The following is a 26,712-nucleotide window of genomic DNA, read 5'->3' as shown; positions in this document are numbered from 1 at the left end:
TTATATCTCTAAAAAATTGTTTAAAAAATTACAATGAACATTATTAGTCTAAAAATCATTAGAATTTTAAAAGGAATTTTAAATACTATATCAACTTTGTATCTATGCCTCAATATTTTAAAATAAATAAAACAAAATAACGAGAAAAGTAAATTCTTAAAATTAAAAAAAAAGAAACTGGTGGATATAAAAACCCAATGCATTAATTTTTTAAAAATATCACAGGACAGTGGGGAAGGGGTAAACAGTATACCCACTGTCTTATACTACTTTGCTGTTGTTTAGTCATTAAGTCATGCCCTACTCTTTTCGACCCATGGACTGCAGTCTGCCAGGCTCCTCTGTCTGTGGGACTTAATACTACTAGAAGTCGGGGGGAAAGGGACTCCATCTGAAGTCCTACACAAAATAAACTCCAGGTGACCTGAAGAGGTAAGAAGGAGGGGAGTGAAGACAGGACAAATCAAAACAAAGATATAGATAAACACCAAGCTGATTGCAGGCTGAGGTAAATACATAAAGAACACTTAAAGTTTCAGCTAAAATACACAACTGATCTGAAACGGGCAAGTGAAACAAATCATTCAAAGGAGAAATCTAAGTGGTCAATAAAACCTAAAAAAAAATGTTTGACCTTAATAAGCAAAGATATGCCTGTTAAAATTCTCTCTAACCTCATGGAGGGGGCGAAAGCTTTTTAAAAGCCTTGTAAGCCACCATCACCCCAGTTGATGGGGGAGTGCAAGGAGTACCCTTCTTGGGGGTAACCGTGCAGAAGGAACCCTCCCTACAGACACTGCATCCCCAGGCTTCCTCCCAGTCACCCGAGATGGCCGGCCAGGACAGAGGGACAAGACTCTCATCTGAGATCTGACAACCAGGGCAACTCTAAAAACCACCTAACAGGGCATAATTCAACGACTTAAGAGAATACGCAAAATAAACACAATCGTGTATAAGGTTTTCAATGGAGAAGGAACTGGCAACCCACTCCAGTATCCTTGCCTGGAGAATCCTACAGACAGAAGAGCCTTGCAGGCTATAGTCCACGGGGTCTCAAGAGTCGGACACGACTTAGCAAATAAACCATAAGGTTTTCAAAGAACAGATGATAAAGGGCAAACATCGCATGCTCACAACTTCATACCGGCATTTTTTGGAGGGTAGAGTTGCTGGGTGCCTGGCATACGGCTAGTGTGACTGAGGACATATGAGCGAGGACATCTATATTTTACTTAATGAAGTTAGAGTGGAAACAGTCACGTGTGACGAGAGACTACCATATGAAACAATGCGGCTCTCAAAACAGAACTTTCAGCTTCAGCGGCCCCCTGCCCATCTCTTACCCCACTTGATGCCTGGCCTGGGTGGAAGAGAAACTTAGCATCCACTGTGGTTGAGGTCACACCACAGAGCCCGAGGGCCTGGATGGCCAGGAAACAAACTCTTACCTCCTCCTCTTCTTCTGAGCCACTCTCTTCACTATCAGATCTTGGAGCTACTTCATACCTGGGGAGGGAAAAAAAAAAAAAATGTGTCGTTGTAATATAAATCTCCCCAGGAAAACTTGCCTTGAGGTACAGTGGTTAAGACTCCAAGCTTCCAAAGCAGGGGGTATGAGTTCAATCCCTGGTGGGGGAACTAAGATCCCATATGTCATGCAGCACGGATTGAAAAAAAAAACAACTCCCCAGAACCAGCACGATTCACTTTCTTTAGCAAACTGTCCTGTGCCCAATGCAACCAGGATCACCCCTGGCGGCTAGCTCCCATGGAACGAGGTGGCCTTCAACCTAGGATGCTGGCTGCCACTGGTCCACAAGACCCCACTCACCCCGGGTTCATCTCCAGCCAGGCCTCCAGCTGCCCAGCCTTGGGTGCATCTGTGCCTGTCAGGATCTTCCCACTCTCCACGTGGATCACTTTCACCGGCAGGTCGCTCATTTGGCTGGTCTCGTCTAGAGGCTGAAAGAGAGTTACACGCAGGACATGAGGTTCTGCAGAGTTCATACTCTGGGCATCCATCCTCGCACCAGGGCCATCTGGGAACTGCCCCCCACCCACCCCAACTCCAACCCAGAAAAATGGCACACAAGCTGGGTTAACTGAATGTTAATAACTCAGTAAAAATACATGTAACCAACTGATAACAGCTGTGTCTGGGAAATAACTGATATAAATGTTTTTGATTTTCAAATAGATATTGGGTTGGCCAAAACATTGGTTCAGGTTTCCCCATAAGATGGGACTGAAAAACCCAAACCAATGTTTTGGCCAACCCCAATACCTATTTGTTTGGCCAACTCAATAGCATAATCATACAGTCCAAGATTCAAGAAGATGGAGTGTGGACTCTCCACATCCCTACCCCCAAATGAAACAGTTTCTCTCTTCACAGGTGCCCATCACTATCAGTTTCTGGGTGTATTCTCCTAGATCAATTCCACACAGAAGAAACAAGGTCTTCCTTTTTGACCCAAGTGACTACACTATTCCCATTCTTCTGGCCCTTGATTGCTTCCATTCATACTGGATTTGCAGACTTCATCAAAGGTCTTCATTCTTTTCTGTTAAACAGCTAATCAGAATCTTTGAAAAATTAAACAACTTCCTTGTAGCAACAAATATGTAATTCCTTGATTTCTTGAGATATTGACTTCAAATGAAGTTTTCCTCTTCAACAGATCCTTCACATTTCCTGGCAAGACCTTCAGGATGAGGATGAAGATGGAAACCTTTGTCTGCACCCACTAGGAACCTACTACCTCCCAAACATCCCTGCAGGCCGTGCTCACCACCTACAATGATCCTCAGCAGAGACTACTGTTGCTGTTTAGTCGCTCAGTCGTGTCCAGCTCTTACAACCCCATGGACTGCAAACCCGCCTAACCGCCACCCCACAAACAAGCTCCGCATGCTGCCTCAGTCAGCCACTGTCACCCCTACATCTTTCCTGGGAGCAATCAGGGTGCTGATGGTAGGACCTCTCCACCCCCAGAATCCTGACTCAACTGCCCTGGGGTCCTCACCCCAGGCCTCTCTGATTTTCAGAAGCTCCCCAGGTGACAATGATGTCCAGCCCCCCCCAGGTGACAATGATGTCCAGCCAAGGCTGTGGACCACTGGGCGAGAACAAAGACCAAGACCACCAGCAGCCACCATGGAGCAGTGCTTCCTATCACTGTAATAGGATGAGCAGCTGCAGTGGCAATCCTCCAGAGTTCCCTGGGCCACAGCTTCCTGTCATACGAATGCCCCAAATGGCCTCGGGAAGGCTTTGTGCTGTGGTCAAATGCCAGCCCACCTCTCTTCTTAAAAAATTCAGCATTTCAAATAAAACCCTGTGGAATAAGTATCAATACATTATGTGAGTTAATCACTATAGTCATTCATTTCTGGGAATCAGGCCAAGAGACAAAAGTGTGCCAACTGTTATGGGCCGGGTTGTGTCCCCTCTGGAGCTCAAAAGCTCAAGCCCCAACTCTCCAATGTGACTATATTTAGAGACCGGGCCCTGTGGGAGTGAGGGGGTGGGGTAATCCAGGTTAAGGTCATAAGGTCATAATTAGGTCATAAAGGCGGGTCCCTCATGATGGGATCAGTGACTGTAGAAGAAACCCCAGAGCCTGCTCTCTCTCCAGCCAAAAGGCAGAGGCTACAAACCAGGAGGGGAGTCCTCACCAGGAACTAACCTTGCCAAACCTTGAATTTCCAGCTTCCATAACCGTAAAAACACGTATTTCTGATGTTTAAGCCATACCAGCTAAGACAGTATCAAAAGGTACGTACAAGGAGGCTCACTACCACAATGTGCATGTAAAAAAGAAAGCAAAAAGGGGGAAGAGCTACCAACAAGGGAGGAGATACACAGTGGTCCATCAGAGTTGCTTGGTGCAGGATGTCTGCTATATCTATTGATGGGAAGTAACTTAAACAGCTATCAATCTGAACAGTGAAAGAGATTCTAAGTATGTCAATACAAAAAAGTAAGAGGAGAACTAATGGCTTGATATGGAAAGTGGTCCAAGATACTCTGCCAAGACACAAGTCTTACTATGTGTCTGTCTGTGAAGTTGCTCGGTCGTGTCCAACTCTTTGCGACCCCATGGACTGTAGCCTACCTCCGTCCATGGGATTTTCCAGGCAACAGTACTGGAATGGATTGCCAGAGACTAACCCAAATGGTCCCCAAACAAAACAAAGAGAATGCAAGCATGAAGATTCTGGGAAAGGTGTAGAGAGAGATGTCAACCAGAAACCAACATGCACGCTCACGAGAGAACAAGCACCGCGGGGGCTTCTCCCTCTCACGTCGTCGCTACATTCACAGTACATGTTACCATTTTTTCACCAAGGAGAAGTACTGCATTTATGATTCAAAGAAGCAAGCAATAGCAACATCTCTAACACGGTGACATTAAAAAGAGTCAGGTGGGACTTCCCTGGCCATCCAGTGGTTGAGAATCTAAGCTTCCAATGCAAAGGGTATGGGTTCAATTCCTGGTTGGGTAACTAAGATCCCACATGCCTCTTGTCCAAAAACCAAAAGATAAAACAGAAGTACTGTAACAAATTCAATAAACACTTCAAAAATGATCCACATTAAGAAGAATAAATAAATCTCACAAGTAAATAAATAAAAAGAGTATGGTGACAGTAATAAATAAATAAATAGAGTGAGGCTGGAAAAACTAAGATACAGCACCAGGCAGGGAAAAGAAAACCTCCAGGAGGCATGTGTACAGGAGCTACCCCAGAGCAAACACACCCATGATTACTCAAGAATTCCCTCTGGGAAGGGGCCTGGAGGAGGGGTAAAGGAGGGTAAAAGATACACCTTTTATTTGCACCTCTCATCTTTCTTTCACATGAGTGTGTCAGGTGAGAATGGCTGCCTTCAGGAGGCAGAGAGGAATGTTCTTGAAGAGATGGATGTGTGGGGATAGTAGCCTCTCTCTAGGGGCCTCTCTGCATGGTTCTGACTTTGGGACCAGGCTAATATTCACATACTAAATAAATCTGAGGAGTAAATAAGTGGCCCAGTAGTAAAGAATCCCCCTGACAGTGCAGGAGACATAGAGACACAGGTTCAATCCCTGGGTCGGGAAGATCACCTAAAGGAGAAAATGGCAACCCACTCCAATATTCTTGCCTGGGAAACACCATGGACAGAGGAGCCTGGTGTGCTACATACAGTCCATGGGGTTGCAAAGAGTCAGACACAACCGAGGGACTGACCATACATGCACACAAACAAAACCAACAAGAACTGGGGGGACCTCACAACTGGGAGGACCAAGGGGAGGACCAATCTTCTGAATAAAGGATCTGAGGCATATGCTTAAAAAATAATAATTTATTTACTTGGGTGTGCCAGGTCTTGGCTGTGGCATGTGCGGTCTAGTTACCTGACCAGGGATCAAACTCAGGCCCCCTGCATTGGGAGCACGGAGTCTTAGCCACGGGAAGTCCCTGGAGCACATATTTTAAATTGAAAACAAACACTGACCACACGTTAGGCACTCTGAACGTACTTCCTGCGCCTTCTAGGACTGTGCGAATAAGGGATTATATTGTGGCAGACAGAGTCAGTTTGGGGCTATCATAACATGGGCATGGAGAAGGAGAGAAAGAAGCCAGGGAATTGGATTAGAATTGGAGGTTATCAATGCAACTGCAACATTTTTAGTTTATATAACTAGTTAACATATGTAACTAGCAAAGTGGATGCGCATGCATACACACATCTAGTTCCTAGATCTGTCCGCTGAGAGGGCCCCGAAACAATGAAACCTCAGCAGCAATGAACACACGTAGATCATGGTTTCCAAATATTCTTTTCTGATGAAAGGAGTCAGGGCTCCTTGGAGACATGGCTGAGTTCAGGAGGGAAAGCAGATGAACTCAGGGCCGTTCTGGTGTGTGAGGAAGTCACGCCCTCAGAGAACAATGGGGCACAGGGACACAGGAGTTAAGGTGAAGGGGTTCCCACTGGCCCAAACTGGAACAGTCTTGAGCATCAAAATATATAATGACAGCGCAAGATTAAACCAAGTAAATCCATTAGACTAAATAAGAACCCATGAGTCAGTACCAGGGGTTGGCAAACTATGGCCCATGAGCCAAATAAAAAAGAACAGAAGGCTACGTCCTGATCAGCAGAGGATGGATAAAGAAAATGTGGTGCAGGACTTCCCTTGTGGTCTAGTGGCTAAGAATCCACTTGCCAACGCAGGATACACAGGTTTGATCCCCAGTCCAGGAAGATACCACATGTCATGGGGTAACTAAGCCTGTGCACCTCAGCTACTGAGCCCCGGCTCTAGAGCCCGTGCTCTGCAACAAAAGAAGCCACTGCAATGAGACGCCTGTGCATTGCAACTGGAGAATAGGCCCTGCTCGCCACAACTAAAGAAAGCCCCAGTACATCAATTAAGATCCAGTGCAGCCAAAAATAAAATAAAGCTTTAAAAAACAGACAATAAAACAGACAAAGGTGTGGAGAAACCGGAACCCTTACCATAACACAATACTGATACAGGAAGAAAATGACATAGTACCTATATGTAACAGAATACTATGCAGCCATAAAAAGGAATGAAATTGTGCCATTCACACAGACATGGACAGACACAGAGACTGTCATACAGAGTGAAGTAAGTCAGAAAGGAAAATCCCACACATTAATGCATATATGTGGAATCTAGAAACATAGTACTGATGAATTTATTTGCAAAGTAGAAACAGAGACACAGATGTAAACACAAATGTATAGCTACCAATGAGGGAAGAGAGGGTTTGGGATGGATTAGGAGACTGAGATTGACACATATACACTGCTATGTATGAAATGGACTTCCTAGGTGGTAAAGAACCTGCCTGCCAATGCAGGAAATTTAAGAGGTGTGGGTTCGATCCCAGGGTCGGGAAGATCCCCTGGAGAAGGAAATGGCAACCACTCCAGTATTCTTGCCTGGAGAACCCCATGGATGGAAGAGTTTGGTGGGCTACCGTCCACGTGGTCACAGAGTCAGACACGACTGAAGTGACTTAGCACAGCACACAGGTATAAAATAACTAATAAGAACCTGCTATCTAACACAGGGAACTCTACTAAATGCTCTGAGCTGACCTAAATGCGATACAGCAGGAACTAACACAACACTGTTAAGCAACACTCCAATTTAAAAAGGAAAAAGGAAGACTTTCCCTTCTTGCAGAAAGCCAGCTAATAAACACAGAAGGAATACTGACTGGAGAAATCACCATCTTGCAACCGTTACGGCAAAAACTGGTACAGGCAAACAGTGGGCACTGAAACAGTGGGTGGAGGTTTCAGGCATTACAGTATCTTCACATAGTCTGAGGATCTCCCCAGAAGGTACTTCAATCACTGCAGTTGGAGACGCCTAGGCTGACACCAAGGGATCAAGGTCAACAGCACCAGTGAGGGAAGAAATCTACGCCACACACTCCCCATGTGATGCACGGAGAAAGACCCTGAGTCACGCCAGGGTTTCCTGCTGCTGTGAAGGACACCGGGGGGTCAACTGTGAGTCTGTACAAGGGCTGTGGGTCAGATGACAGTACTGCGTCAATGTTCATTTCCTGGTTTTGACTGCTGTACGCTTCTGGAAAAGAACAGCTTTGTTTTTAGGATGTACACATGAAACATGCAGAGCAGCAGAGTGCCATCATGTTGGCATCTGACTCTCAAATGGCTTATAAAAAATGAGTATGAACAGTGGGAATGTGGGTGATGAACACACAAAGGCTCTCTGTACTGTTCTTACACCTCTCCTGGGAGTCTAAAATTTTAAAGAAAGAACTGAGAAAGAAATAACAATCCGTGAACAGAAAAAGCCCCAGAAGGAAACACACCCACATGTGAACGATGTGCTGTCTGGGGAGTGGGGGCAAGGAAGGGTGGGGGGTGTCAGGGGACCAAGGGGGACTCTTACCAGCACCATATATTTCATAATTTCAGAACGAAAAAACTTTAAGGGTGAAATTGACCTAACTTCCAGGGATGGGCTGGCATGTCCACAAGAAGAAACCCCTGGTTCCTCACCTCACCATCAGGTCCGATCGCAGGCGTCTGTCCTTCAGCATTTTCTGCCTTCTGGAAGGTAAGAGCGACACAGTCAGCCCCTGACAGGGAAGGCCAAGGTGCATGCCCACACAGAGCCATTCCAGCCCCACCAAGGAGTGCACCTTCTTCTTCTTCTTCTTTTTCTTCTCCTTGGCCACCTGGGCAGCCTTGTGCTGCCGCACCAGCTCCGTGAGGTTAGCTACGTATTCATCTGTCTGCTGCAGGAGGTAGGCCAGGCGCTTGTCCTTCTTCTGGTCAATGAGTTTTCGGTAGCCCTCCTCGTCCTCGGCCTGCGGAAGCGGGTGGTTATGAGGGAAGCTTGTGACTCACCTGTCCACCAGCACCCAGGGCAGCCAACAGACTCAGAAGCCTGTGGGGTGTTGCTAACCAGTGCCAGTACACGTTTAGGAAGCACTGAGCTCATGGCCTACACTGTGCTCTATTCACCCCTCTCACTGATGTGATCTATGAACTCCCCTGTAGAACGTCCCCAATCTCCACCCCTACGCCCCACAGGGTCCTGCTGGACAGACATGGTCCTGCAGGAGCCATTTAAAAGGCCCATCCTGGGACTTCACTGGTGGTCCAGTGGTTAAGACTCCACTCTTCTACTGTAGGGAGTGTGAGTTCGATCCTTGGTTGGGGAACTACGATCCCACATGCCATGAAGTGTGGCCAAACTAAGATTGGGAAAAAAAAAGCCCCATCCCCTCTGTTCACAAAGACACCCAAATTCCAACCATTCTCTCCACCTTTTCCAAACCACTACTCTCCCACGTGGCTTTCTGAGAAGACATCGGACCACACTGCCCTCCTCTAGCTCACAGCCTCCTCTTCAGGGTCAGAATTAAAGCCGAAGCCCTCCATGGCCTGCCAGGCCCCTGTGACTGCTGCTGGGACTCCAACCTCACTGCCTTGAACCACGCTGTTCCAGGGGCTACTGACTGAGCCCCACACACGGCTTCCTCCCACTTCACTCCCCTCTGTGCTGGGAGGCACACCCCCGCCCCAAGTGCTCTGCAGTCATGGGTCAGGCCCACCCTGCCTGGAACACCCAGTTAATCCCCACTCCCTGGTTCTGCTTCGTTCTCCTCTGTGCACTTCTCACCCATCAAAACCACCTTGTCTGTCTCTGCGGGCACCTGTCTCTCTAGGGCCAGCATAACCCCACCAGGGAAGGGACCGTGTCCTCCTTATTACTGTGGTCCCTATCCACGCAACAGGGCTGTCGATATTGGCCCAATCAGAGAACCCTCCGTGAATAATACGTGGTTACATGCAAAGGGGTGGGGAGGTTGGGCACATAATAGGTGGCTGTCCCACTAGGGGGCAGTGCCACCTCCAGCCTTCAGAGACCACAGAGCAGCTGGCTAACTGGTTGAGGTCAAGAGGTCACTGACAGTCAGGGTGACCAGGCAAAGACCAGGGGCCAGGTCTTTCAGACTCCCAAATCCTTTCTTCCTCTGTCCCACCTCTAACACTAAGCAGCAAAATGCCCTAGCGTAACCTTGGGTGATTGATCCCCAGGCTCCCAACACCCATCACCCTCCTGAAGGGACCCAGGTCACCACAGCCGACTGTACCATGAGCCTCCGCATTCTCTCCTTCTCGATTCTTTCATTCTCCTTCTTCTGTTCCCGCTCGGTGTTGGCGTGGTACGTGGCCACCGCCTTTGTGAGCTTCTGGATTTTGCCTGTGACCGACCTGTGATATTCCTTGAAATCCTTGGCATGCTGAAGAATGCTGTTGAGGTATTCCTGCAGGGAGCACAGAGAAGAGCCGACTGACTACGGGATGTTGCCCCGAGGGAGACGAAACGCCAAAGCGGGCTTGGTGAAAACCAAGGGGATGCGATCAAACTGGTCCTGCGACACTGCCTGCTGACAAGGTCCACCATTCTCTATGGGGACCATGTGGTGGGAAGGGCCCCCCTCCAACCCCGCCTCAGCAGCCAGTTGTCCCTAGCTGGGACAACCTGGCAGGGCCTACTGACCACTGCAAAATGCGCCCCCATCCCCTCCCCAATCCAAACCGTCACTGCAAGGGATTTAAGAAAAATGGCGGAGACAGGTGCCAAAATTCAAGTCCAAGAACGCCTAGCCCAGCGTCACTTTTAACAGTGGGAAGTGGAGAATACGCTGTGTGTCCCAAGACAGGGAAATGGTTTCATAAACCACTAAATGTTGAGCACTCGGAGACGGAAGACAACGTAGACGTTAAAAATCACGCTTCAGTAATACTTTCAACAATGTCTATATATTTTTTAAAGACAGCTATTTAACTTTTGACTACTGTGTACATATAGGGGAAAAAAAAGACTGCAATAATATATACCAAGAAGTTAACAGTGGTTAATTGCTGAATGTTGACTTTTTGTTATTCTAAACTATGCCAATAAAAGACACTGTTTGGAGAAAAACTTTAGAAAATACAAATATTTTTATATTAAGTAAATATAAATGTAAACAGACCAAATGATCCCAAACCCTCCTTGAATGGAGAATCTAGTCTCCCTGACAGACCCTGTAACAACCTCAGTCAGATACTGCCTCGGCTCAGGCACCTCACTCCAAGCACAAGCCCGAGTGGTCCTCTCGGCACAAGGCCCCACACGCCCGTCCCATCACCTCCCTGTCCTCACCTCCTCCCTCCCTCACCCACGCTCCCCCAACTCTGACCACACGGAACACCGGCGTGCCTTCCAACCCCAAGGCCTTTGCATCTACCCCTGTCATCTGCACATCCGTGTGGCTCCTCCCTCGGGTCTCTGCTCAGACACCACCTTCTCGAGGAAGGCCCTCTCTGAAGGACCATCCTGTGTGAACGGCTCCTCCATCTGTCTATCCCCACGTCCTGTCTCCTGACACCCTATTAACTCCCCAAATGTCATATGTGCATTTGAGTACAGCCCATCTCCCCAACTGTCTTTACTGGTTTTGTTCACTGAAGTACTCTCGGCGCCTAGAATACTGTTATGATGAACAGAGACACACGCAGACCGCGTGTGCAGACAAAAACCGGGACCCCACAGTGCGGGGCTGACGACCTGCCCCCCAGGGCTGCACCTGGTGTTTCTGCCGGCGCTTGCGCTCCTGCTCGATCTTCTGCTGCTTCTCCAGCTTCTCGGTGATGCGGGCCTCGCGCAGGGACTGCCGCTTGCTGCGCTTATAGGCCTTGGCATTGAGGGCCGTCTCCAGGGCTGTGTCCCTCCTCATGCACACCACCACCTCCTGCCGCAGCTTCGGGAAGGAAGGGGAGAAATTGGAGACTGGTATAACTCGGTGATGCCCACGTGCCTCCACAATGCAAACCAGGCAGTAGGCTGCCACACCCAGGAAGACCCAAGAGTGCAAACGCACGCGTGGAGAGGACCTGGGGCAGGGAGCTGGGCGCTGCTAGCAGGCACCCACAGTGCATGAGTTGGCTGCCCCTGGACACCCAGAGAGCGCCTCTCACGTCTTCAGGTCTCCAGCTTTGCACTCTCAACCACACACAAAAGTTCTTACTGGTATTCAAAAGCAAAGGACTCTCAGAAATAGACCCATCCAAGCCTCCTGCTGCAAGCTGGCCACAGCCACCTTAAGGAAGGCCCACACTTGCTCATTCCAATGGCAGGACGTGGAGAGGGAGGAGGGACAGTGGGTAAGTGAGTGTGAGGGGGAGCACTGTGGCTTAAGGGTCAGGGTATACTTCATAACTGTCCCAGGGACTTCCCTGATGGTCTGCTGGTTGGGTATCTGCCTTGCAATGCAAGATACACAAGCTTGATCCCTGGTCAGGGAACTAAGATTCTACGTGCCTCGTGAAAACTAAGCCTGCAGCCACAACTATCAAGCTCTCAAACCACACCTAGAGACCTCACAAGCCACAACTACTGAGTCGGCACACTCTGGAGCCCATATGCCACAACTACTGAGCTTGTGCCTAACAATGAAGATCCCAAGTGATGCCAACGATGATCCTGCATGCCACACTAAGACCCTACGCAGAGAGGGACAGCGAGAAAGAAAGATTAACAACAAGAAAAACTGCCCAGTAAGCATCTCTCTGAATCTGAGCATCAGTATTGGCAAGCAGGGTCTCTTCTTTACCCCAGAGCCCACGTCTGTGCCCACCTGCCTCTGGAAGTTCAGCAGTCTGAGGGCCTTGAGCTCGATGGTAGCTTTGGTTCGCAAATCCCCGGCCAGGGACCCGGGAAGGTTTTCAAGTTCCTGAATTCGGTGTGCGATGCGAGCCTGCAGCCTAGGGTGTGAAGATGGAAAAAATGACCCATGACGTAAGATCTCACCAGTTTACAGGGAACCTCCCTGGTTCCCTTTCTTTAAAGCCAGAGCCTCAGAAGAATCCAGTGGAGTCCACACTAGTTCTGAGACAGGAGAGGGCGAAAGGATGCACACAACAGACTGCATACAGGAGGGCAGCCACAGAGGCCCCAGGAGCCGCAGCAAACAGGAAATCTCGAAGTGCAGAGCTGGCTTCTGGCATTTCAGCAGTGGGAGCGAATCTCTGGAGTCAGGCGGGCTGGGGCCTCCATCCCGGCCCTGGAAATCTACTCAGCTATGAAGTGGGGAGACCCCTCAGAGCAACCCTACAGGTTTGGTCTCAGGTTCAAACAGGGAACTTCCCTGGAGGTGCAGTTGTTAAGACTCCGTGCTTCCACTGCAGGAGGCACAGATTCGATCCCTGGTTGGGGAACTGAGATCTCACATGCTGCATGGCACGGCCAAAACAAAAGAAAAAAGGCGGGGTAGAACATAAAGTTCAAACGGAATAATCCCCATTTTTCACACGCTTACTTATCAAGCACCTACTACTGTATGCCAGGGACCACTTGAGCTGTGGGGCTTCAGCACTAAACAAGACTAACCAGGGCTCCTGGTTGCTTTGAGTTCATAAGTTTATCAGGAGGAAAAGCCATAAAGAAATTAAAAAATAAAGTGTCTACAGCTATTCCAGAGAAGTACTTTGAAGAAGGGGCTGGAGATGAGGGGTTTGGGAGTCAGAGTCTCCACCACATGGAGGCCTTGGCAATAAAGTTTAAATAAACACCAAGAAGTCATGCACAGGATGTGCAAAGGCCCTGGGGCAGGAATGAGTCTAACCTGTTAAATACAAAGAGGAACCAGGAAAGGCAGCGAGGTGAGGACAGAGCACTGGGCAGGGGCTAAAGAGAAAAGGGCTGCAAAACTGATCATGGGAAGCCAGTTTTAACCCAAGAAATAGATATAATGTAAGTTAAGCGTGGGAAAAAAGACTGCACAGGCAAGGCCGAGAGCACGGAGGCTGGGGAGCAGGTGCAGACCAGTTGGCACGGTGAACAGTGCTGGGGGAAAAGAAGCTGAGAGTTCACCAAGGGGACACTGCAAGCAAGGATCAAGGTCCCATGGTCCATTTGGTGCTGGACGGTAGGTACATGGGAACAGAGACAGAAAGGAGACAGGGGCCATCTGGGCAGGCCATCTTTAAGCCATTCCGATGGAGCAGGAGGGGAGGCACCTGGGCCCAGGGGCTGGAGCTCCAGGGCTCATCACAGCTGGAGAGGCACTCTGAAGACTGTCCTTAAGCTGAGTCACTGATGTATCTGGGGATTTGCGGTGAATGAGGCAAGGCCCCCTCCCTGGACAGAGCTACCGTTACTCAGGGAGGCCAGCCCTGAAGAGGTTATAAACACAATGGAGAAACAGTGCGAGCGCGAGGTGTTCAGGCAGTGAATCTCAGGCTCCCCTAGCACTATTGGACAGGGGGACACACATCTGTGTGCCAGGCCCCTCACAGTGCCCAGTGCCCAGCAGGCCTGGGCAGGGCAGGCAACAGTGAGTGATGGTTCAGAAATGTCCACCACAAGGCTCGCCAGGAGACTTTTTGAATGCGGATGAGCCAAAAGTTGGATAGGAGAGGAGAACCAGGCATGTTCATTCCAACATATATCTATCTGTACAACCTCCGTGGAGGGAGGTATTGCAGAATCTATGAAATTTCCATGTGCACATAAATCCCCTGTACCCAAACTAAGCCGTGTGCACACATTTATTCTGACACACATGGGGTTTCTCTGCAAGGATGCACACACCAGGGAACTAGAAGGCTGGGGCCCAAGGCAGGAGGGGGACTTCTGGCTACACCCCCCACTGGCCTTTAGAACTGAGCGCCACCATCAATGCGTGTCAGAGCTGACAGGGTTGGGGGGCACCCCTGGCTGATGGCAGGACCTCACCTGTATTCCCGCTCCTGCAGGATCTCCACGGGGTCCAGGCCCCGCGGCTTCTGGATCGGGGTGATGCGGCTCTGCTTCTGGTGGAGCGGCACCATGGGGGCAGGCTGGGCGGGCTGCCCCGGTGACTGCGTCTGGGGTGGCATCACAGGGGAGGCAGCGGGCGGGACAGCAGGGGGTGCGGGCGACGGGCGGCCTGTCGGCTGTGGGGGTATCAGCTTCTGAGGTGTGCTCGTGGGGGCAGCAGCATTTGCCATGGGTCCTGGGGGGAGACAGGAAGCGGGCCACCACATTGAGTCCCAGGTCAGCCTCGGGAGAAAGTGAAGAGCCTGTGGGGCACTGACTGCCCCAGGGACAAGCTCGTTCAGAGGCTGACACGGGCTGGGCAGCTTTCCAAGACCCCCACCCCTCACTGCCCCATGGCTCCTCACTTCCTAGAAGTCTGGCTCCCTCTTCTTCCTCGAAGTCTCAGCCTGCACATCCCTTCTCCAAAGCCCCTACTGGTCCAGGTGCCGACCTGGGGTGGGTATGGGGTGAGGCTGCCTTTCACCCACCCCAGCTGCAGCAGAATTCGATTTACAGGACTGGCTCTTCAATGCCCAACACTGATCCTCAGGCCCCAAGACAACAGGAATGAGTCTGTTTTATCCACAGCTTTGACCTCACAGATGTGACCCTCAAATAAGTACTAACTACATTTTACACCAAACACAGGGGTGACAAAACCCTGAGTTTCCCTGCCCTCCCACAGCACTGGGGGCATTTTCGGGAGGGAAAGGGGTTGGCCGTGACCTCTGGGCTCAGGGCACCACATCCTGAAGGATGGTGTCTGCTCCGCAGCCTCTCACTTGAGTCACACAGTGGACTCATGCCTTACTGTCCCTCTCTTCCTGCTACTGGCTCAGAGATCCCAGGGTCATTGTGATCCAAAAGACAAGGGTGGGTAGGTAGAGAGGAATGGGACCAAACCCAAGGCTCTGGGAGCCAAGCAAGGCCAGGTGAGACCCAAAGAAGACGGCAGAAGTAGCAGACGTGTCCTCAACCCACTCTCTGACCGGGCTCATCTCAGGGTCTGCACGGTACGAACTCGACGTAGGAGTCAGGGCGCAGACACGTCAGTAGGACAGAGGGAGCTCACCTTCAGGCCAGGGCTTGGGAGGCCCTCCGGGGGGCTGGCCGGGCATCCCAGGAGGCACGCCTGAGGGTCCTGGAGGGGGCATGTTGGGCCCTCCCATACCTACACGCAAGGAGAAACAAACTAGAGGATAAAACGTGTCCTGTGTTTATACCTGCACCTGGCCCCGCACCCTGCCCCCACCACGGGCAGCCCTGGCTCCAGGAGACACATCCAACAAGGAGCCCCTTGGTGTGGGCACCGGAGCAGACAAGGGAGCTAGAGAAACACCATTTATCACCAACAGCCCCAGTGCCAGGGAAGCCAACAGACGGCAGAGCCCAGACCTGCCAATGCACATGTCCACATTCCTGTCGGTTGGCTCTGAGACCCCTCCCCATCCCAAGGGTCAGGGGCGGTGGGCCCTACCATGAGGCCTGCTGTAATTTGGAGGTGCTGGTCCAGGGCTGGGCCCGGGCCCTGTTGCAGACACGGAGGGCGGAGGTAGAGCTGGCATCTGTGGCTGCATCCCGGGCATCGGCCGCTTGCCCTGCACGGCCATCTGCAGGTGGTCGGGAAGGGGCTGCCCCCGGGCCAGCATCTTGTAGGCCATGATCTGTGCTCTGAGCTGGTGCAGCTGGTTCTGGTTGAAGGGTGTTGGGCCTCGGTTCTGCTGCCCCAAAGCCTGCGGATCAGCACCATCTAGCGGGGCCCCCCCGGGCCCAGACGACATCTGTGGGCCCGAGGACGGGCCACTGGCTGGAACCGGGCTGGAGGCATGCTCGGAGCCGCCCAGGGGTGAGGGGTAACCTGTGGGGAGACACGGGTCTGGGTGGTCACTTGGCAGCACATATCCAGTGATTTTTAAGGAAAAGATGGGGCCCAGCTTACACTGACCTCTACCCTGAGACAAGTACGGCCAAATGACTTTATACTCATGATTCAAACAAGAGACGCCCAGAGGGCACACACTTACAGCCTGGTTGGCAGCCTGCATAGCGCTTGGTTTGGCCTACTTAGTAACTTGCCAACGATTAAAGTAGAGGTGACACAAAAATCCAGGCTTTCTCTGGGCCCGCCCCGCTGCCCCTCACCTTGGGCAGGTCCACTCCCCCCACTTCCCTTACCTGCAGAGCCCCTGAGCTTCCCGCCCCATTGACAGGAAGCCACCCACGTTCAGCTAAGATAAAGCCCAGCCCTGCCCCCTCCTGAGATTCTGACTCAGCAGGTTGAAGCAGGGAGCAGGCGTCTGCTTTCTCTTTCCTTTTTTTTCTCTAGCTGCGTCACACGACTTGCGGGATGTTAGTTCTCCAGATCAAGAACTAAGGATCGAACCCAGGGCCCCCGCAGTGGAAGTCCTAACCACAGGGAATTCCCAACAGGGAGTTCTCAGAGTCTACATTCCCCATCTGCTCCTGGGTGCCACCAGATCCACTATCCTAAGGACCCTGTCCTGCCCAGCCCCTGTCTAACACCTGGCGTGGAACATGGTTCCATCCTACCAGTATCCACTCTCCTGGGGCTGCTCTGGGACTAAATGGCCTGAACAGGGCGCCAGCTAAGCCCAAGCTCAACAGCCCTCCATGGCAGGGTATACCACAAGGCTCAACTGTCCTGGGTCCTCGGAATCCATCTATGGATGACTCCTTTAGGAAAGTGACCTTGGGACTTCCAGAGGGCAACAAACATGAGGAAAGAGGAGAAGGGAAACCATACCTTGGGAGTGCTGGTCCATGGGGCTTGGCGGGGGCCCCATGCCTGCATGGCCCCCTGACCGCATCCCCATCCCCTTCATCTGGGTATAGCGGGGGTCATCCGACATGCCCTTCTCATGCATGGACTCCATTGGCTGCGAGAGTGGACGACAAGGCAGGATCAGCAAGGGGGCATGGGAAGAGACAGCAGAGAAATGCACCGCACGAGAGAAGTTCAAGGTCACTGAAAATGTGCATCCAAAGTCACCAGGCACTTACTGAGCCGCCATGGCCAAGCTTAGGTCCAAGACGTGGCCCTGATGCCTACTCAGGTGTCAAGGCAGGTGCGTGAAATAACGCCAGCCAGGGGACCTGCAGACTGGTGATCTAGGGGCAAGGGCAGGCACGGCTGGACGAGGACACCAGGGAAGGTGGGGACAGTTTCTGATGGCCCAAGTCTCACAAGGGAAGCACACGCAGAGCTCCAGGCCAGGAGCGGTTCTAGCAGTCACAAGAAGACCTTGTGACCACAGGGACCCTCTAGCCCGGGAGACTGTAAATCAGAGACAGGCAGTAACTCCTGCCCATGAGGTACGGCAGCAACAGTCAAATGTCCTCACCGATCCCAGATCGGCCTCCTGCCTGCTAGCGGGGAGGGGGCCGCTTGTAACATCATTCTGCCCCTCCTAGGAGACACCGTCAGATCTTGGTGGGACAGAAACACACAGCCTCCCTCCTGATGTTCAGCACTAAGCACTCCCCCCACGGAATGGCTGGCAAAGTGGACATCTTCCGAGACCCTCCCAGGCTCGGATGCCAATGTCCAGCTCTCTGGTCTAAGAGGTGGCCCAGCAAAGTCAGCCACGGCTCAACATGTACCATGAAAGGAGGAGGAGGAAAAGGCATGGGCCAAGAGCAGAGGGGCAGCTTCCCAACCAAAAGCAGCGTGGGGCCCTTGGGATGCTGAGCAGACCCCTGGGTGGGGCCTGCCCGCTGCTCCTTCTCCCCTGGGCTCGGGGAGCTGAGAGTCAGGCTCGCCTCCCCCAGGGAAGGAGCTCTCTACAGACAGGGGAAGGGGTGGGGACCACCAGACCTCAATTCTTGGACCAGCCAGACACATGGCAGGCGTCTGAGAGACGTGGCAGGTGTCCAGGAAGAAACAAAACAGAGAGGGGAAACGGAGGAGAAACGGGCCTAAGTCAGCACTGGGGGCAGCGGTCAGAGAATCATCAAACAGCTTTCTAAGAAGAAATGACCAGTCAGATACTGTACCCAAGTTGACAGGAATATACTGGTGATGGGTAGGGTGGAGGGGCGTAACCTCACTGTGCTGGAGGTCGGGGGGGTGGCACCTGCCTGAGGTCAGGGAGAACCAAAGGGATGAGATAGCTCTGCTGAGTGACCATCCCCCGCTGAGACCCTACTTCCTCATCTGCAAAATGGGCACAATACATACCTGCACCTGATGGGCTGGCAGGAGGGGATTAAGTGAACTGGGGTATGAACACATGGACAGCCTGGCAGGGAAGCCAGAGGGGCAGGCAGAGACCCCTAGTCCCCAGGCCTTGTATCTTCTACTGTGATGGACACCTGTGATCCCAGATGCTTGAAAAAGGCACCTTTTCCTTTAGATGCTTTTTATCCATAAGAGAGTACTTCCTCCAACCACCTCCCAGGAATACAAAGAAAGAGGAAAATTATATGTGTGAAAAGAGGCTTTTCTCATCTCACTGGCTAAAGCATCCTTGATGCACTCAGGTCAGTGGGCAGGACAATGATGCCCAAGTAGAGGATCAAGCGGGGACAGAGGGCACTGGCTGCTGTGCTCAGTGAGTCACTCAGGTAAGCCAAGCAGGTAACCCCGGGCTGGAGGCCATCTTTCAGGACTTAGACACTTCTATTCATTAATAAAACAACAGGCATGAGAGACCCAGGGTTAGGACGGCTGCCAGCTCGCAGTGGGGCTCAGGACACACTGCGCACCCCCCGCCCCTGCGCGTGTGGACCCAGCTGGTGGGGCTGAGGGCCCGGGGCTCCCTACCTTGTGCATCTGGTGCATGTTGTCCTGAGGGTACCCTCCAGGGCCCTGGGTCGGGATGGGGTGTCCTGCCGAGGGAGGCCCTGGGCTGGGTCCCATGATGCTGTGGGCGGAGCCAGGGGAGGGGCCCGGGCTGGGGCCCAACATGGCTCCAGGGGAGGGGCCCGGGCCAGGAGAAGGGCCTGGCCTAGGAGTTCCGCCCAGGGCTGGGTCTGGTGTGGACATCTTCACAGGAGCTGCGGACGGTGGTCTCCTGCTGGGAAAAAAGTCCTGGTCAGTGTGGGGGTCACAGCCCCTGGCTGGGTAGGTCACAGCAGGTCAAGGACGATCACACACGGTCAGGTCAGAGCCTCTGACAGGCACCCCCAGCCACCCAGGCCTTTCTCCTCCATTCCTCTTGGGGCAGATGATACGTCAGACACCCAAAAAACCCAAGTGCCCTGAGGAAGGGGTGGGACCCAGGAGGTGGGGCACCAGGTGACAGACACTGTCTGGCTGCCCTGGCAGCTTTCTAGTTATAACACAGGGCGCGTCTCTGGGAAGTGCTGACACAGCCTTCACGCCCTCTGAATGCCTGCTCATCTTCCCATTCAAGAAAAAAGAGGGGCGTGACTGAGGCTCAAAGCCTTTGCCTGCAGCAGCATCTGACTGGACCTTCATCAATTCAACTAACAAATATTCATGGCAAGGAATGCTGGTTTCAACTTAATGCAGTGAGACCAAGTTTCCTTTAAAATAAATGAATCCAAGTTTTAAAAGTAGGCGCCTTTAAAGAACCTACATAACTAAGGGCATAGTTACATAACTAACTACATAACTAATGACAAATTACATAACTAATGGCACTCTGGTATCTCAAATACCTCAAGACTGATATTCAGGACTTCCCTGGCAGTCCAGTGGCTAAGACTCCATGCTTCCAGTGCACAGGGCCTGGGCTCAATCCCTGGTCAGGGAACTAGATCCCACATGCCGCAACTGAAACCCAGTGCAGTCAAATAAAAAAAATTTTTTTTTAATTTAAAGTGATACTCAAGGGCTGTAAACTAAAATCTGACACCCAAAATTATGACCAAGTACCTCCACAAGATCCAAAAATCAGCCCCAAAATTCCTAATGTGAGCTGAGTCATGATTCCTTTGACTGGCCTGTGGGCTGATTTATAAGGGCTTTCTATAGTAAGGGTTCAATTTTCAATCTGCTGTGCAGTTATATGTCCTTAAGTAAGATACTCTTTAATGTAATAACCCCTTTCCTGATGACAGAGTAAGGCATTCTCAGTGCTGAAATCTGGAAAATACAGAAAGAATACAGAAAAATCACCAATCAACCCACCAGACTCAGAGGCTACGTGTCTGCTGGCCCTGCAGACAGCAAGAAACAGTCCTGCCCTCTTACCCTCCCAGGAAGGTGGGCTGAGGGGTATCTGTGGGGAGGGAAGGCTACAGCTCCTCAGAGCCCCCCAGAGCTGTGACAACAGAGCCCTCAAAAGAAGGAGGGCTGACTGGTGCTGCCGCCAGGACCCCGCCACATACTCCAGGGCTTGTCCTTCAAGGCTCGCTCTACAGGACTACTCAGCACATCCCAGGCACGGTTTCCCTTCAGAGAATCATACTTAGGACCTTTTCATCATTTAGTAGTCTTCAAGCTGCAAATTCTAGCGGTTCAACCAAGTTTCCTGGGCCTGATGCATCCTGTTATTTTAAAGTCCCCCTCTTGCTTTTTATTTTTTTTAATTGCAATACAGTTAATTCAGTGTTCGGAGAAGGCAATGGCACCCCACTCCAGTCCTCTTGCCTGGAAAACCCCATAGGCGGAGGAGCCTGGTGGGCTGCAGTCCATGGGGTCGCGAAGAGTCGGGCACGACTGAGCAACTTCACTTTCACTTTTCACTTTCATGCACTGGAGAAGGAAATGGCACCCCACTCCAGTGTTCTTGCCTGGAGAATCCCAGGGACGGGGGAGCCTGGTGGGCTGCCATCTATGGGGTCGCACAGAGTCGGACATGAGTGAAGCGACTTAGCAGCAGCAGCAGCAGCAGCACTAATTCAGTGTTGTGTTCCTTTCTGCTGTGCAGAATCACTCTGCTGTACAGCAAAATGAACTGGCAAAGTGAATCAGTGGATACATACATATACATATATCCACATTTTTCTAGATTCTTTTCCCATGAAGGTCAGGTTTCCCTGGTGGCTCAGTGGTAAAGAATCCGCCTGACAAAGTAGGAGACTCCGGTTTGATCCCTGGGTCGGGAAGGTTCCCTGGAGAAGGGAAAGGGTACCCACTCCAGTATTCTGGCCTGGAGAATGCCATGGACTGTATAGTCCACGGGGTCGCAAAGAGTCAGACACAATTGAGTGACTTTCACTTAAATTTTACTAGGCTCTCCTGATTTCAAGGATAAATCTTGAAAAGGTACAGGAACATTTTGGGGGATACTTTAAACATGCTTTATTTTACTTTCTAATATTTTGGCCACAACACATGGCATGGCATGTGGGATCTTAGTTCTCTGACCAGGGATCGAACCCGTGCCCCCTCCTTCTGGGAAGTATGGAGTCTTAACCACTAGACCACCAGGGAAGTCCCAGTACGGGAACATTTTTAATTTCCTCGATTAAAAAAATAAAAGGTCTTCCTGTGACAGGTGGGGGGTATATCATCCTGGATAATAGATCAAAAGGCCACACTTCTTCACTCCAGTTTCATGACTAAATAACGGGAACAAAGAGGATGAGAAATCTCGGCAGGGCCAAATACTCCCCCCGGCCTGGGAACACACCCAACCAAACGAGCAAACATTTCTCCATTCTGCCTGCATCCCTGGTCTCCTCCAAAGCTCCAGGAGCCTTGGAGATGAACTTTAAATACACCCAACAGGAGTGTGAGAGAATGTGCTCACAATCCCTTCCCCACACATCCCAAACCCAATGTGCTCAAGGAAAAATCAAACTTAAAAAAAACAAAACAAAACCAAATTCGAGACCAATTCATCTGGAAGCAAAATCTGATATGATTTAAAAAGACCTGTACTCAGAAAACTCTAAGACACTAACGAAAGAAACTGAAGAACTTTCCTGGGAGTCCAGGGATTAAGAATCTGCCTCCCAGTGCACAGGACACAGGTTCAATCCCTGCTCCGGGAAGATTTCACATGCTGCTGTAAGCCCGTGCGTCACGACTACTGAAGCCCATGCACCCTAAAATCTGCCTGTGCTCCAAAATGAGAAGCCGCTGCAGTGAGAAGCCCGCATACTGAGAACCAGAGCAAGCCCGTGCAGCAGTGAAGACCCAGCACAGCCAAAATAAACAACCAGGAATCTCGCGCGCGCACACACACACAAGGATGAGTGAAACTGACGATGACATGAACAGAAGAGACACTGTGTTCGTGGACTGAAAGATAATAACCAAACCTCTCAAGGCAATCTACAGATTCAACGCAATCGCTATCACAATATCCATGGCATTTTTTTTTTTTACAGAACTAGAACAAATAATTCTAAAATCTGTATGGAAACACAAAAGACCCCGAATTACCACAGCAATCCTGAAAGAAGAACAGGGCTAGAGGTACCATGCTCCCTGACTTCAGACTGCTCTACAAAGCCAGAGTAATCAAGAGTATGGCGCCGGCGCAGAAACACAGAGATTGATGGAACAGAATAGAGAGCCCAGAAGCAAACCATGCAACGATGGTCAGTTAATCTACAACAAAGCAGGCAAGAATACATGCAGGGAAAAAAAACACGCACCCAAATGCTCACAGCATTGTTTACAGCAGCCAAGACATGGGAGCAACCTAAGTGTCCACCAGCAGACAGATGGAGGAGTCATCTAGACAGTGGATATTTCCCCACCGCAGAAAAGAACGGAACTCTGCCATTTGCAACATGGATGGACCTGGCGGGTACTCTGCTTAGTCAATTAGGAGAAAGACAAATACTCTATGTCATCACCTACATAGGGAACCTAAAAGTAAACCATATGAATATAACAAAGCAGAAAGAGACTCACAAATACAGAGAACAAACTGGTGGTTACCAGTGGGGAGAGATGAAGGAGGAGGGGCAAGATGCAGGTAGAGGATGAGAAGGTACAAACTAGTACGTGTAAAATGAACTACAAGGCTATAGTGTAGAGTACAGGGACTAACAGCCAATATTTTATGATAACTTTAAATGGAGTACAATGTAGAAAAATGTTTGAAACACAATGTTGTATATCTGAAACTAATGTAATACTGTAAATATCTCGGGCTTCCCTGGTGGCACAGACAGTAAAGAATCCACCTGCAATGAAAGAGACCTGGGTTCAATCCCTGGGTTGGGAAGATCCCCTGCAAAAGGGAATGGCTACCCACTCCACTATTCTTGCCTAGAGAATTTCATGGATAGAGGAGCCTGGCAGGGTACACTCCATGGGGTCACAAAGAGTTGTACGTGACTGAGCAACTAAGCATGCGTGTGCACACACACACACACACACACACACACCTATACCTCAATTAAAAAAAAAAAATGTGGGACTTCCCTGGTGGCCTAGTGGTTAAGAATCCGCCTTGCAATGCACAGGACGCAAGTTCGAGCCCTGGTCGGGGAACAAAGATTCCACACGCCAAGGAGCAACCAAGCTCGCACACCACAACTACTGAGCCTGTGTGACACAACTGGAGAGTCTGTGCACCTCAATGAAAGATCCCACACACTGCAACAAAGATCACGCATGCTGTAACTAAGACCCAAAATAAACATTAAGAAAAAAAAGCAACCTGTCAGACACTGCTCGTACCTCCCATGGACACAGGAGGGCAGACCTACAGCATCGCGTGGGTGTGGAGTACAGGCAAAGGGAAGCAGGGAGCAGCCCTCCAGCCCTCAATGTAGCCTCTCGGGTGGCGGCATACTTGAAGTGTCGGGATCCTAGCTGTACGGCTACACGAGTCCTAGACCAGATACGGCAGCTCCATGGCGCCTGGTTCCAGCCGTGCCCATCACCCTCCCAGCAGAATCCCTGTTCCAATTCTCTCGCTGTAGGTTAGTGTCACCTGCCACTGAACTCCATCTGAAAGGAGGGTCACACAGTTTACTTCTGCACAACGTCAGCTCTGAGAGGAGCATCCATGCTGTAGGGACAGCCATCAATTCTCCTATTCCCAGACCCCGAGCTCCCAGGTTTTGGCCAGCAGATGTAAAGCCGATGTGAACAATGTCAGTAGGTGGATGTGGGCGCACATTTCCCTTGTGTGCACGTCCAGGGGGGGAAACTGCTGGTCATAAGGGAGGCATAATAACGTTAGCTTGGCAGATATTGCCAGTTTTCCAAATTAGCAAAATAATCACATTCACTGCCCTCCCTGCAGCAGCAGAGTAAGCATTCCAGTCCCTCTAATTCAACACTTGGTGCTGTGGGTCTTTTTAGTTTGTAACCGTTCTGGTGAGGGCATAATCGAACCTCATTACGGTTTTAGTTCCTATTCCCTTGTGACTGACGGTGCTGTGCCTTCTCACAGGCTCAGTGGCCACCGAAAGAGCCACTTTTACACAGGCTCTAAGCTTTCACTACATTTTATTGAGGATAAGTGATTACAATTACTGTCTCTCAGCGATGAAAACAAGTTCTTAATTAACAATTTTAATGATGTCCAATATATCAAGTGAAAGTCATTCAGTCGTGTCTGACTTTCCAGGCCAGAATACTGGAGTGGGTGCCCTTTCCCTTCTCCAGGGGTTCTTCTCAACCCAGGGATCAAATGCAGGTCTCCCGCATTACAGGTGATTCCTTTACCAGCTGAGTCACCAGGGAAGCCCAAGCTGGAATCAAGATTGCCGGGAGAAATATCAATAACCTCAGATATGCAGATGACACCTCCCTTATGGCAGAAAGCAAAAGAACTAAAGAGCCTCTTGATGAAAGTGAAAGAGGACATTGAAAAAGTTGGCTTAAAGCTCAACATTCAAAAAACGAAGATCATGGCATTCAGTCCCATCACTTCATGGCAAATAGATGGAGAAACAACGGAAACAGTGACAGACTTTATTTTCTTGGGCTCCAAAATCACTGCAGATGGTGACTGAAGCCATGAAATTAAAAGACGCTTGCTCCTTGGAAGAAAGGATATGACAAACCTAGACAGCATATTAAAAAGCAGAGACATTACTTTGCAGACAAACATCCATCTAGTCAAAGCTATGGTTCTTCCAGGAGTCATGTATGAATGTTAGAGTTGGACTATAAAGAAGGCTGGGTGCCGAAGAATTGATGCTTTTGAACTGTGGTGTTGGAGAAGACTCTTAAGAGTCCCTTGGACTGCAAGATCAAACCAGTCAGTCCTGAAGGAAATCAATCCCGAATATTCACTGGAAGAACTGATGCTAAAGCTGAAACTCCAATACTTTGGCCACCTGATATGAAGAACTGACTCACTGGAAAAGATCCTGATACTCAGAAAGACTGAAGGCAGGAGAAGCAGACAAGAGAGGATGAGATGGCTAGATGGCATCACCAACTCAATGGCCATGAGTCTGAGCAAGCTCAAGTAGTTAAGTGATGGACAGGGAAGCCTGGCATGCTACAGTCCATGGGGCCGCAGAGTCAGACATGACTGAGCAACTGAACTGAACTATCAAGTCTGTTCTTTTACAATTAATGGTTCTGGGGTTCTGTTTAAGAAATCTATGTCTATCTGTGACAATGAGAAATAATGTATTTGTGGTCTCTACCTTCAGTTCTTGACAGAGTTCTTAAAACCCATGCCATTTCCTAAGTGATAAGGGTGATAAGATTATCTTACACAGAGCTCCAAAATCCCTTAGAATTCCCTCAGAAACAGGACAGTCTTTGGTTCTAATGAGGCTACTTCTGGTGGACTCCTGAATAACTTTAGGATGGGAGCTGGTGAGAAGAAAGACGTTAATAGTTTAGAAACTTCAGCTCCATCCTCCAGGGAGGGGAGAGGAGCTGGAGACTGAGTTCATAGATCATGGTTATGTGACAAACCACCAAAAACCCTAAACTACGGGGTTCACAGAGCTTCAGGGTTGGTGAACACGTTCATGTGCCAAAACGGTGTTGCACCCCAACTGCATGGGGACAGACACTTCTGCACTCAGAACTTTTCTGGACCTCACTTTACCTCTCTCTTCTGCTGGCTCTTCTTCTGTAGCCTTTATAAACCAGTAAACATAAGTAGGATTCCCTGCAGAAGGAAATGGTGACCCACTGCAATATTCTTGCCTGGGAAATCCTGTGGACAGAGGAGCCTGGGGGCTACAGGCCATGGGGTCACAAAGAATTGGACACTACTTAGCGACTAAACAGCAGCAGCGCAAATTACCAAACCTGCCAAGGGCATCATGGGAATCCCTGTTTGTAACCAAGCTGGACAGGAGTGCGGATAACCTGGAAACCCACCCACTACTTGCAGCTGGCATCTGAAGGGGCATCAGTCTTGTGGGACTGAACCCCTGACCGGTGAGGTCTCCAATAACTCTGGGTGGTTAGTGTCAGAATTCAAATGAACTGCTGGACACCCAAATGGTGTCCTTACAAACCTGGAGAACT

At 50.3% G+C, this 26,712-nt stretch overlaps 1 protein-coding gene across 10 annotated transcripts in view; it reads right to left on the bottom strand.

The window, feature by feature from the left end:
- The window catches only part of SMARCA4 (SWI/SNF related BAF chromatin remodeling complex subunit ATPase 4), a 90,961-nt gene that overhangs the window by 54,329 nt on the left and 9,920 nt on the right, over window positions 1-26,712 (bottom strand). For 6 of the 10 annotated variants that reach the window (XM_069589238.1, XM_069589241.1, XM_069589234.1 and 3 more), the window contains exons 2-13: window positions 19,153-19,402; window positions 17,134-17,266; window positions 15,847-16,227; window positions 15,442-15,540; window positions 14,307-14,565; window positions 12,208-12,334; window positions 11,158-11,331; window positions 9,676-9,849; window positions 8,215-8,382; window positions 8,072-8,122; window positions 1,835-1,965; window positions 1,452-1,509 (exon numbers count right to left, since the gene is read on the bottom strand). In XM_069589238.1, coding sequence (XP_069445339.1) covers window positions 1,452-1,509; window positions 1,835-1,965; window positions 8,072-8,122; window positions 8,215-8,382; window positions 9,676-9,849; window positions 11,158-11,331; window positions 12,208-12,334; window positions 14,307-14,565; window positions 15,442-15,540; window positions 15,847-16,227; window positions 17,134-17,266; window positions 19,153-19,374 — 1,977 coding nt within the window. In that variant the 5' untranslated portion in view covers window positions 19,375-19,402. Of the gene's footprint in view, window positions 1-1,451; window positions 1,510-1,834; window positions 1,966-8,071; window positions 8,123-8,214; window positions 8,383-9,675; window positions 9,850-11,157; window positions 11,332-12,207; window positions 12,335-14,306; window positions 14,566-15,441; window positions 15,541-15,846; window positions 16,228-17,133; window positions 17,267-19,152; window positions 19,406-26,712 lie in introns of all 10 variants that reach the window. The other 4 variants (XM_069589239.1, XM_069589242.1, XM_069589233.1 and 1 more) reach the window with 2 other exon arrangements.

This window comes from Ovis canadensis, chromosome 5 (genome assembly GCF_042477335.2).
Source record: "Ovis canadensis isolate MfBH-ARS-UI-01 breed Bighorn chromosome 5, ARS-UI_OviCan_v2, whole genome shotgun sequence".
NCBI classification, from domain to species: Eukaryota; Metazoa; Chordata; class Mammalia; order Artiodactyla; family Bovidae; genus Ovis; species Ovis canadensis.
This window is presented reverse-complemented; position numbering and strand designations above follow the sequence as displayed.